A 12746-nucleotide genomic window follows, 5' to 3' on the forward strand; every position below is an offset into this window, starting at 1 on the left:
CACACACACACACCCACACACACATACACAAACATGCACACGCACACACATACACAAACATGCACACCCACACCAACAGAAACACGCAGGCACACACACACGCGCACACACACACACACACACACACACACACACACACACACACACACACAGTGAGAACACAAACGGTATTCACCCAATTGAAGAAATGTGACCAGGGTTTATTTGACTCACGTGTGTGCAGCTTTAATTCGATTAGGAGACAGACTGGGGTGGCTCAGTTCCAAGAGCCTTTTGAACCCTCAGCCATAAGGCGTTGGTGTGTAGTGTTGACAACACGTACTGTACGTGGGATCCCATTGTGTGAGTACTTGGTGATCACCAGTATTATTGTATCATGCAAACATTGTGTTTGATACATTTCTTACATGCTGGCATCGGCATTGTGGATACAATTTCTGAGACATTCAGCACGTGCACTGCAGGCACACATCCACACACGCGCACACCCACAACCACAAACAAAGACACACACATACAGGCACAGACACAGACACACACACAGACATACACACACACATACAGGCACACACACATACACACACACACACACACACAAAGACAAACACACACATACAGGTGCACACACACACACACACACACACACACACACACACACACACACACACACACACACACACACATAACAGAGGTTTAAACTCACACACACCCCCCTTACATCCCCCAGAACATTCTATGTGCCGAAGGTAATTGGTTTTGTTGGAAGACACTCCCTAATTGGTGTCTGTCCGTAGTGCAGGTATACGACCAGACAGCAGTGTGTTACCCCACACCAGAGCTTGCAACCAAGGAATAAAAAAACACAACAGAGCCCTGGCTTAGCCTTAATGGAGCAATACACAGACACGGCACAAAGGTGTAAATGTTGTTGTCTTCTCATACACTGCATAACCTGGACTGATATCTTCCATTTCCATCTCCCTTTGGACCTACGGGTTAGCCAGACAAATGGTTTTGGTTGAGTGGAGATTTTATTTGTATTTTTGAGTGTGTGCTTCATGAGTCAACAAACAAGCCGGCTCAGGGCTTTGTGTAAAGCCTGCAATTAGTAATGAGCTGGTGGCGTCGCAACACACTTTCTCTTGCATTGGTGTTGTTGTGGGCAGGCTGGGAGGAGACACCAGCCAGGCTTGTCAGTCTAATTTAAACGGGAGATTCCTTGAAGATAAAGGACAACAGCGAAGGCTTTTCTAGTGGAATGTGATTAAAGCAAGACATGGTCCAAGTTTGGTTCACTGTTGCAGTGTATAGGCTGCTAGTGTACACACACATACACACACACGCACACGCACGCACACACACACACACACACACACACAGACACACATTCCTACTCTAAGGTTAACTTCAAAGCAGGGAGCTTTCACCCACTTTGTGAGTGACAGAGTCAGCCAATTACTGGTGCTTGGAGCTCAGAGAGCCTGGCCCAACACAGCTACAGGATATTCACAGAGGCTTCTCAGACTCAAGCAGCTGAAAATGCTTGGACTGATTGTCTAGGAGGTGGACATTAAAACAAGAGATTGATGATGACGATGATGATGATAAGTGTTGTTAGGGAAAGTATGCACGGAACTCTGAGGCAAATCGATGGCATAGCAGCATCGACTGTCGAGAATCCTGTGTCTCTCATAAAACATTTGTGTCTGGTTTGACGATTTTCTCCTCCTTTAGATCTCCGGTTTTTTAGACGCTTCTCTTAATGCCCCTCTCTCTCTCTTTCTCTCTCTCTCTTTCCCTCTCTCCCTCTCTCTCTCTCTCTCTCTCTCTCCCTCTCCCTCTCCCTCTCTCTCTTTCTGCAGCGATGGCTGGGCCGACCGTGACGAGGTGGTGGAGGGCTATGAGCAGGAGGCGGAGGGGGGCATCACCATGAAGCTGCAGTCGGCGGAGGTCACGTCTTTCGACGACTACTTCCTGAAGCTGCGTCTGGACACCAACACCAGGAACCCCTGGTTCGCCGAGTTCTGGCAGTACCGCTTCCAGTGCCGCCTGCCGGGCCACGCACAGGAGAACAAGAACTACAAGAAAGTCTGCCTGGGTGAGTCGGGGGGAAGACATCTTGGTTTGTGTGTTTGTGGAATGGTACAGAATAGGAATGGGACGTTCTTTGGAGAAATTAAATGAAAGTTTGGCATATAATACATGTAACAGAGACCCTTTTGTTGTACACACATACAATGTATGTATGTAACTACTGTACGTTTACCAACGTACTACTATGTTTCATTATCAAACATCCATATATTTGGTAGTTTCAATAGTTTTATGTATTTTGAACATTATAAAAACACATACAACTTGCATAATAAATAAATACAGTGGCAGTTAGTTAATAAAATAGTACTTTGTAGAAAATATGTTCTAAAGACAAGATTGTGAACAATGGCAAACAAAAACATAACTTCTGTAAAGTACAGTCTCATTCAATCAGTGATGCGAGGTAATCAGCACTGATTCAACTGTTTGGTAATAAAAACTCCCCATGTTTTCTCCCTTCTTTCCCTCCCTGATATTCTCTCCTTGCCTACTTAAGGTGATCACGGTAAATTAAATTTACCGAGTTATTCTTTTTTTTTTTACACCAATCTCAAGGTACACTATGATCCCAATCATGTAGAACATCCTTATTACAATTTCACACATTGATTAATCACCTAATGCCAGTAACCCATTGTTTATTATTAATACCTGTTGCTTTATCTCGATTTAACTCCTTCCAACATAAACTTAATATACAATTTACAAATAACAATTAAAAACCCCACAAAATATGACCAACAAATGTGATAACTTATGAGTAATTGCTGTTTCTCTATCTACTGTATTCTTTCACATTACAATTCTACACTCTGTTTTTCCAAAGACCTTCAGGGTGGTAAGTGCAACTGTTTAACCAAGGCTCTGGTGGTAGCTACGGTGTTGTGCCCCCTCAATCTCCCTACACAAAACTGTGTGAGCACCTCACTCACAATGGCACCAGGGAGGGTTTGACTGATTCTTGGCCCATCACGGCTCCCCATCTGCGCACTCGTGTGTGAGCCGCGAGAGAGCATAGACAGCAAAGAGATTAAACAAATTGGCAGCATTGGGCCAAGGTTGGAGTCGCATCAGTCAAACTCTGCCACAAAGCAACCACAGATTACGTCTTCAATGAGGAGGATCACAAAGGAATGAGTCACCGGTGCACAATGTTTGTACGAACCCCCTCACCCACTGTGGTCCAAGGACAACGTTTGCAGCAGCCAGACCTCACTCTCCCGCATGTAGTTGTTAATGCAATTGGAATGGCTGCACCTCAAAGAGGCCACCGGGGACAACAGGGAAGGGCCAGATTGTATGTGGACAATGAAGAGCTTTTAATTGTTCACGCCCTCGTATAATTTCAACTTGTGGATCAATGGCTGACTTTGTGTTCTATAATTTGCCATGCACAGTTTTACACATCTGTTTCCAACGAGGCCTCTAGACATACCAACAGGGCTGTTCTTTTCCGTGTCTGCTAAGCGGAAGGGCCGTCTTGCATCACAGGCTTCACATTGTTTCCCAGGGAAAGCCGGGACACGCAACGACTCGCGTTTCGTCATCGCGTCGTGAACACTCGCCTCGGTCTCCCTGACGTACAAAACCCCAAAAAACCAAAACTACCAAAGCAAGCAGACCCCCTTCCTCTAGCAGGCTATGACCCTTCCCCCAGCATCCTCTCTGCTAATAACTCCATGGTTTGTCCCCCCCGCCCCCCCCCCCAACAGGAAACGAGAGCCTGCACGAGAACTACGTGCAGGACAGCAAGATGGGCTTCGTCATCAACGCCATCTACGCCATGGCCCATGGCCTCCACGACCTGCACACGGAGCTGTGTCCTGGGCAGCCAGGGCTCTGCCAGGCCATGGACCCCATCGACGGGAGCAAGCTGCTGGACAGCCTGCTCAAGACCTCCTTCAGGGGCGTCTCCGGGGAGGAGGTCTACTTTGACGAGAACGGCGACACGCCCGGAAGGTGAGGAGGGAGGAGTGGGGACGGTAACACGGTGGGGGGTGGGGATGGTACAGCTGGATGGAATGTTGGCGTGTTAGGGATTTGAGAAGGATTTAGCGTCTTTCAAGGTTTTAATTATTTTTGGTCTTTATGAGTCACCTGCACTCAAGGCTCAAACGCACACACACACATCTGAACACACGCACACACACAGCCACACAGCCACACAGTGTTGACCTATGCACATACAAACAGTGCACACACACACACACACCCAGACGCACGCCAACACACATATTGTAAACATACACACAGTACACACACACACACACACAGACACACACAGAGTCATTAATGTGTGACAGCCGTCATTTCACCACATGGACACAATAACTTTGTCACTTCCCGCCTCGCTCGAGGTCACCTGCTGCAGCGACAAAACAGCTCCTCATGTTTCTTTATTAAAATATCGGGGTCACAGTGCTCCCTGTAAAAAAAAAAGAAAACGTACCTTTGATTGCTTTGTAGAAGGCCACACTTCACACCGGCAAACTACTTATGTGACTCACACTTTGTAGAGATAAAAAAAAAAGAGTAGTTCCCTAAGCTCCGGGATCGTTATCATTAAATTAGCTGTCACGCTCACCTCTTCCATCGCCTTCATGTCCTTATCTCCCCGGCAACCCTGCGTCCATGCCCTCTTGACTACTATACCCACCTCCCCCCTCCCTCCATCCCACCCTAACATCTCTGTCTCCTGTCACCCGTCACTCAGCTCCGACCCTTTCCTCTCAACTCTATCGCTCAACTCGTTCTAACGCTGACCCTTCCCACCTCTCTTTTACCCCCCTTCCTCTGACTCACCCTGCCCCCCCCGGTCAGGTATGACATCATGAACCTCCAGAACATGGGCGAAGACGGCTACGACTACCTGCGCGTGGGCTACTGGCACGAGGGCCTGCTGAGCATGGACGACAGCAAGCTGCTGATGAACAGCAGCGAGATGGTGCGCTCCGTCTGCAGCGAGCCCTGCGAGAGAGGGCAGATCAAGGTGAGGGGGGGAGGGGCTTAGCGCCGGCCACTGTTGACTGTCACTCATCGTTGGCCCGTGATTCACTGTTGAGCGTGAGGCGAACGGTTTGCGGGTTGTTTGTTGGAGGACTTAGTCACCGTTGAATGAGATGGATCGTATCGGCGGCGCGGCAACAAAAAGTTCAGACTCTTAAGTGGAATGGGTGTCTGCCAAATCCATCTGCGTCTGGAAATCTTTATCATTATGAACTGACATAAATGTGTTTTTATTGAATAATCAAAGAATGAACGAGTGATTACTTCGTCGACAATAATTGAGCCCCTTTGAGACCGCCACTGTGATTAAGGGCTATACAAATAAAATCGACTTGAATTGACGTGACTTTAGTTATGATAAGTTGGGTTTTGACATACCGTTCATCAGAGCCTTCTGCCCCCCTCCCCTCTCTCCACTCCCACACCCCAATATCTGCTTTGTTATCCTGGCTCTTGGCGTCCTCCTGTTTTACATATCACTGCGCTGATAACGGCGTCTCCGGGAGAGAGGAATGTAAAATGGGGCTCCCGGCTCCGCTGGTCACAGCGTCATTGTCATGTCTCAGGGCTTTAGAGCCAGAGCACGCACCCCGAAACACTCGTGTATTCACGGCGGCGGCGGTAGTAGTGGTTACTATCGGATGTCTGCGAACCTCCAACGTGGATGTCGAGCTCCGTCCTCATCGGGTTCCTCCCCACAGCGCCCTACTGTGCGTCATATCCGCCACCGCAGCACCCTGGAGGATTTAATAGAGGGCCTGAGAAAGAACAACCACAGTAAGCAGGAGTTAGCGCAGTAGCGAGCGGAGATATCTGCCACACTGCACATCAGAGATCTGCAGATTACAAACTAGCAGAGGTGAGAACAAGGGGGGATTACTTTTAGTCTACCCACCTGAATCGGCACGGTACAAAACCCATCAGTTGACAAAAGCCCACCAAAAAACTATACACACCAGTAAACATTTCCCAATCCCCCCCATGTTATTCTGTGTCCCTCCTGGACCACCACTACTTCCTGTATTATACCACTCAGTATGGCAGCAATTATCGCTAAAGCTCATCACACTGCATCACTGTTGTCCGCTTTGACCACTGCAGACTATGTACTGATCATGAAGTTGTGTGTGTGTGTGTGTGTGTGTGTGTGTGTGTGTGTGTGTGTGTGTGTGTGCCCACGGTGTGTGTGTGTGCAGGTGATCAGGAAGGGGGAGGTGAGCTGCTGCTGGATCTGCACCACCTGTAAGGACAACGAGTTTGTGCAGGACGAGTTCACCTGCAAGGCCTGCGAGCTGGGCTGGTGGCCCGACGAGGAGCTGGAAGGTAACGGACAGACACACAGACAAACAGACCGCTGCCTAGCAGGCGCGTGTTGATATTTCTGGGCTCCGTGCCAGTCTACCATCTACAGTGTACCTGAAGGCATCTTGAGCCAGGTGCTGATCCGCTCGCTGCTCCTTAATGACCTGTGCCTCAAGTCAGTGTAAGTGGCTTTGGAAAAAGCCTCCGCTGAATGGTGTGATATTAAACCGACGCAGGAGAGAGAACAAAGGGTCGAGTCAAGACTTAAACGAAACGGAGGATTCAGTTTTCATGCTGGTTCCAAATATCTGCCACTGTATTCCCCTTGAACTGACCCAGCCTCATTTCGTTACTTGATTGTTCCTCTGTGAACTGCACTGACCTTTGCTTGGCTGTATGAGGGGCTATGAGATATGAGGTCGCTGTAGCATTGTGTAGTTTATGGATCGCCCACTCAGAAGGGGGCACAGGCATAACGGGTAAAACCGGAACAGAAGTCATAATTACATTCAAAAGTTATTTTCGTTGGATGATTTAATTTAACTTGGAGGTTATTATTATCCTTCATGTCTTTTTTTTTTCTTTATTACTTTCTTCCCCCTTTATTTCTATTTCAGGAACATTGGATAAATGCAGTTTTAATCGCATCGTTTAATTTGATTTGAATGTATATATAGCCGATGAATTCCAGGAACAATCTGACTTTGTAGTCCTGACTGCAGGGGAGACTTTTTAAAGTTGCTAAGAGTAGAGCATCGCTTATGGCTTGCTGAGTCATTACTGGAATACTGTCAATATTCTCCTATTAGTCCTCTATAAGCCTGTTCCACAGGCAGACATATACAACATGTTGCTGCACCGGTAAATCAAACTCTCACACACACACACACACACACACACACACACACACACACACACACACACACAAATCCACATTATAGAGAGATGCGTTACCAAATAAGTACAAGGCAAAGTGTGCAAAAGAGTGAACAGGAGTGATCCTAACCCTGGGCTGTCACTCTGCACTGCAAAGTCAACCCCAACCTGACACGTGGTGTTGTTCTCCCCCTGTGCTGTCCAGTCTGCGAGCCCCTGCCTCTGAAGGTCCTGGACTGGTCGGACATCGAGTCCATGGTGGCGGTGGCGTTCTCCTGCGTGGGCATCCTCATCACCTCCTTCGTCACCTTCGTCTTCATCCAGTACCGCGACACGCCGGTGGTCAAGTCCTCCAGCCGCGAGCTCTGCTACATCATCCTGGCCGGCATCTTCCTGGGCTACATCTGCCCCTTCACCCTGATCGCCCGGCCCACCGTGGCCTCCTGCTACATGCAGCGGCTCCTGGTGGGCCTGTCCTCCGCCATGTGCTACTCGGCGCTGGTCACCAAGACCAACCGCATCGCCCGCATCCTGGCGGGCAGCAAGAAGAAGATCTGCACGCGCAAGCCCCGCTTCATGAGCGCCTGGGCCCAGGTGGTGATCGCCTCGGTGCTGATCAGCGTGCAGCTCAGCCTGGAGATCGCCCTCATCATCCTGGAGCCGCCCATGCCCGTCAAGTCTTACCCCAGCATCAGCGAGGTGTTCCTCATCTGCAACACCAGCACGGTGGGCATGGTGGCGCCGCTGGGCTACAACGGCCTGCTGATCATGAGCTGCACCTACTACGCCTTCAAGACGCGCAACGTGCCCGCCAACTTCAACGAGGCCAAGTACATCGCCTTCACCATGTACACCACCTGCATCATCTGGCTGGCCTTCGTGCCCATCTACTTTGGCTCCAACTACAAGATCATCACCACGTCCTTCTCCGTCAGCCTGAGCGTCACCGTGGCGCTGGGCTGCATGTTCACTCCCAAGATGTACATCATCATCGCCAAGCCCGAGCGCAACGTGCGCAGCGCCTTCACCACGTCGGACGTGGTGCGCATGCACGTGGGCGACGGCAAGACGGCCGCGCCCTGCGGTGGCAGCAGCCTGCTCAACATGTTCCGCCGCAAGAAGCCCGCGCCCGCCAATGCAAAGTGAGTGACCTTCTACGATGTGTGTTTGTGTGTGTGTGTGTGTTTGTGTGTTGATTTTACTTGCTGGGTTAACTTTTAATCGGACGGTAGGATAACCGGGTCTAGAAAGAGAGTACTTTCCTGTGTTAATCATTCTGAGTCTGTGTTATCCTTGTGTTATTGAGCGTGTTTTTCTATTGAGGAACCGTTGCAGAATCTTAAGAGCTATTGAAGGATTTCCATCAGACATCCCCCTCCCTCTGAGAACCATTATCATGGAAATCCGATTGTGAAAATCTAATATCAGCCAACATGGCAGCGCTCAGTCACCTGTTGATTTAAAGATTAAAAGCTAGCGGGGCCATATATCTGTGACGGTTCAATGTGGATTTACTGATCGAAATTAGACCTGCATAAGACCTGCTCTTTTGAGATCCACAGCAAAGCCAAACCCCCGACACAAGTTAGTAAGGAGGAGGACAAAGTATCTGAATGACCCTGCATATGTTTTTATAAGTGTTGTCTCTCCCCCTTTGTCATGGTGTGTCTACCAACCCCCTGCTAAACCCGGGCAAAGAAAAGCAAAGATCTAACCCAGCTGGACACAGGGCTTAGTGTAAACGTCTCTTCTGGAGGGTCACACTATCTTTCAAGAACACCGTCCGTCAAACCGGAATCTCCCTTTGGGGATTGATAGTGTTATCTTATCTTCTAGTTGTATTAAAGAACCACGTGGATGTGTTTTGGATATGAACAGAGTACAGTTGCCAGGCCGCACTGTGTCAGCCAATCAGTCCTGTCTGATAGGACAGTTAGTCTAGCATACTAGCAAACAACCACAGGGTGTTTTTGTCTGTCACACATTGTGGCCTCAGCCACCAGTGACTTAAAGAGATGAGCACTGTAAATCCTTCTGCATGGCTAAGTGGTGGCATTAAGTGATGGTCTTTAACCTCATGACCTTTCCAACCTCTACTGTCTTGAAAAAAAAAGCTAAACGATGCTGTGACCCTCCCAGAGATTTGCGACCTGGCAGCCCTTTTAGTTTCTACTAAATAACCTCAAATTACAGATTCTCAGCATGACTTGCCATCCCCTCCTTCCCCTTTCCCCTCCCCTGACTAATCACATGAGTCAACCCTAGCCTGCGCTGCCCTCAACTCATGTGTCATATTAAGACCAACCCTAGGCACTACTAAAAACAAACTTAACAACTGCAAGTGCATGCCACCCATTCTAACACGATAGACACTTTGACGGGTCTTAATTAGCTTAGTTAACTGAATGGCTTTTAACACGATCACAGGTCTGCCAGCGTTCATAATTATCTCTACGGAGCATATTATGAATCGTACTTAGATGTACACCGCCGCGAGTCACTGAACAGCGCTAATCAACCTGGCCTCGCGCCACGTCCTAGCCCCGACGCATAGCGCCGGAGACGTCGAAACCGCTAACCGTGTTGGCTGCCGTGTGAACCTCTGCTACCGTGTGACGTTGACTTTTTGTGGTGCACCTCCTGGTTCTGTTTTTCCTGCGATAGTAACTTGGCTCTCTGTCTCGTTCGTAGTTCTAATGGCAAGTCTGTGTCATGGTCTGAATCAGGTCCAAGACACCCTCCGAGGGGGGGGAATGTGTGGCACAGACTGTCTGTGCATGTGAGGAAACAGGAAGCCGGCACCAATCAGATGGCGGTCATCAGGCCCCTAACTAACACCCCCGACCCCCACAGCTGTGAGCCCCCGAACCCCCGCGACCTTGGCACAGACCCCCGCCTCCCCACAGAGCCCCCCGTCACCAAGGCCCTGTACAACGTGGCCGAGGAGGACGACGACGACGAAGAGGAGGAGGAGGGCGACTCGCAGCGCCCCCTCTGGACCCCTGCCTGCCCCCAGCCCCCGACACGCCCCGGCTCGGGCCCCCAACCAGACACGCCCCTTTTGCCCCCTCCCTTACCGAGCCGCACCGTCGTCGCCGCCGAGCACTTTCAACGGGCGGAGGTGGAAACGCATCGCTCCAGTGTCCCCCTCCCCCTCCCCCAGCCCCGCCCCGCGCCGACTGACACGGCCCCCCAGCCTCAGAGTCTGGCCCCCTCTCGCCTTCCACCGGCCCTCCAAGCAGGGGTGTTCGGAGAGGAGGGGCCCGAGACGGACGAACTGGACCTCCTGCACAGCTACATGCATGACTCTAAGGACGAGGAAGAGGAGGAGGAGGATGAGGAGAGCTTGTCCAAGAGCAAGCTGACGCTGGAGGACTCCCTGGCTCTGTCGCCCCCCTCCCCCTTCAGGGACTCTGTTTGTGCAGAGTCCCCGGCAGTGGAATCGTACCTGGGGACGTCCCCGGGCGCAGCCTACAGCGCCGCCATCCTGCGGGACTTCACACAGAGCTCCTCCACGCTGTGAGGGGTGGAGGAGCGGGGCGACCTGTGTGGATCCACCTTCACTCTCTCCACCGACATGCTTTATACCCACCGGGGCTGACACGCAGATCCTACATGTGCACCGAGAAGCAAACACACACACACACACACACACATCCACACACTCAAAACATGCATGCCACTGCACACGCCCACCCTGACATGCCCCCCACACACACATACACACACAATGCACAAACACGACCTACGTGACAAACATGCACATGACAGAAACACTTAAACCACATAGGATTCACAGCATAGCACAGAACTAAATCCCCTTGCACTTAAATCAAGTTTTTCTCCGATTTTGTTTCCGCTGATTTTTGCTCTCTCATTTGCTTGCTTTAATGTTTTTCTTTTTCTTTTATTATTTTGTCTCAATAGGAAATAGAAATACCTGGTACGATTCAGGAACGCTGAACAACGCCAGAGCAGTACGCTGCTTCTGAAGGGCTGTGAGTCCACGTAGACTCGCTGGAAACACTGCAACTTGGAACAGTGCCAAAACTAGCTAGCTTGTGTGCCAAAATGTGACAGGATTATAAAGCAGAGCTGAAAATCACAACGAAGGATGTAGCTGTCGTCTAGTTGATGTGCAATTAAAAAAAGCCTGAATTAAAAGCTGAATAATGATAAGTGTAGGAACAGGGAAGGCTACGTTTGGGTGGTCTGTGTGCGAACGCTGCACGTTAAGATACAGACAAAAGCCAACTCCAAAGACATCGCTACGCTAAGTGCATATCATGACACGTTTATTTAGCACTGTTTTCTTTTGCGACACTGTACACGTACAGTAAAGACGGGCTTGTGTGTGTGACAGGGAAAGATGGATTGGAGGAAAAACGAACAAAAAAATATTTTTGCATTTTTGCCTTTCTCTCATTGATAAGAATACGCCTCAGCTTCTTTCACTTCTTCTGACCTCATTGAAAAAAAATTAGAAACAAAGCCGTACTAAATCACCGCACTGCTATGGATAAGTACGATGCTGAATGGTAAGAGGGTGAGAAAGGAGTGTGTGCTCGATATTAGAAACAGAATATATGACTGAGGTGGAATTCTTCTCTTTTAAAAACCTGCGCTGTGTGAAACATGACCTGATATGGATTCGATGTGCCAATCAAAGCTGTAATCTGTCGACTTTACCCTGCGTTCACTTTTTAAATATGTAGCTGATAAAAGGTCTGCTTGATTGTAGATGATGGTAATGTTGTTTACTAGGTTTACACACAATCATACCTGAGCCGACTTTTATAAGCATGGGGATGTGACAAAGAGCTATTCCATGCAGTGTTAATGATATTTCTTATGTTTTTTGGAGTTTGCTGTGCCATTGTAATGGGGAAAAACACAGTACTTGTATAAGTTCTCAAAGTTTGTAATACTGTTGAGCCATCTCTTGTTTTTCACACGAGTGGTATGTTTGTACTATCGGTAAATGTTTATACATTTAGAATGTGAAGAGAAAAAAAAAAACAAAACTTTATACATTTTGAAATTGTCTTACAGATGCTTGTCAAGGAACAGTGTATTGGCATTGGGGTATTTTAAGCTAACTGTATGAGTCAGATGTATTCTCTTGAAAATAATCAGTTGTCAAAGTAACCGAATGTTACTTACTATAATGAGATTACGTGTTTTCAATTTTGCTTAAATCTCGTATTATAAATTTAAGTAGTTACTTAATCTTATGGTTCTAAGTTCTTTATCTATAAATGCAACTTTCCAAGTACCACAATAACAATGTACAGTGACATAGTGCAATCGTATTGTATTTCCAAATGTTTTGGTCTATTATAGTGTTTAAAGAAGTTGTTTAAAGATTTTAAGAAATGTAAGTTATGAGGGTGCCACCTGTTTAACACTGTCAAATCTAGAATGAAATAGGCCTTCGTGTTTGGGCAAGTATACTGTAAAATAAA

The 12746-nt window shown here is 48.5% G+C and overlaps 1 protein-coding gene across 1 annotated transcript in view; it reads left to right on the plus strand.

Annotated features, from left to right (window-relative positions):
• The window catches only part of grm1a (glutamate receptor, metabotropic 1a), a gene marked incomplete at both ends in the record, with an annotated part of 23549 nt that extends 12745 nt beyond the window's left edge, over window positions 1-10804 (plus strand). Inside the window, 6 exons of the mRNA XM_079753863.1 lie at window positions 1863-2098; window positions 3810-4056; window positions 4918-5086; window positions 6300-6426; window positions 7487-8423; window positions 9973-10804. Of these exons, the coding sequence (XP_079609989.1) occupies window positions 1863-2098; window positions 3810-4056; window positions 4918-5086; window positions 6300-6426; window positions 7487-8423; window positions 9973-10804 (2548 nt within the window). The remainder of the gene's footprint in view (window positions 1-1862; window positions 2099-3809; window positions 4057-4917; window positions 5087-6299; window positions 6427-7486; window positions 8424-9972) is intronic.
• Between the last annotated feature and the right edge of the window lie 1942 nt (window positions 10805-12746).

This window comes from Pollachius pollachius (assembly GCF_949987615.1).
Source record: "Pollachius pollachius genome assembly, chromosome: 16".
Taxonomy (NCBI): Eukaryota; Metazoa; Chordata; class Actinopteri; order Gadiformes; family Gadidae; genus Pollachius; species Pollachius pollachius.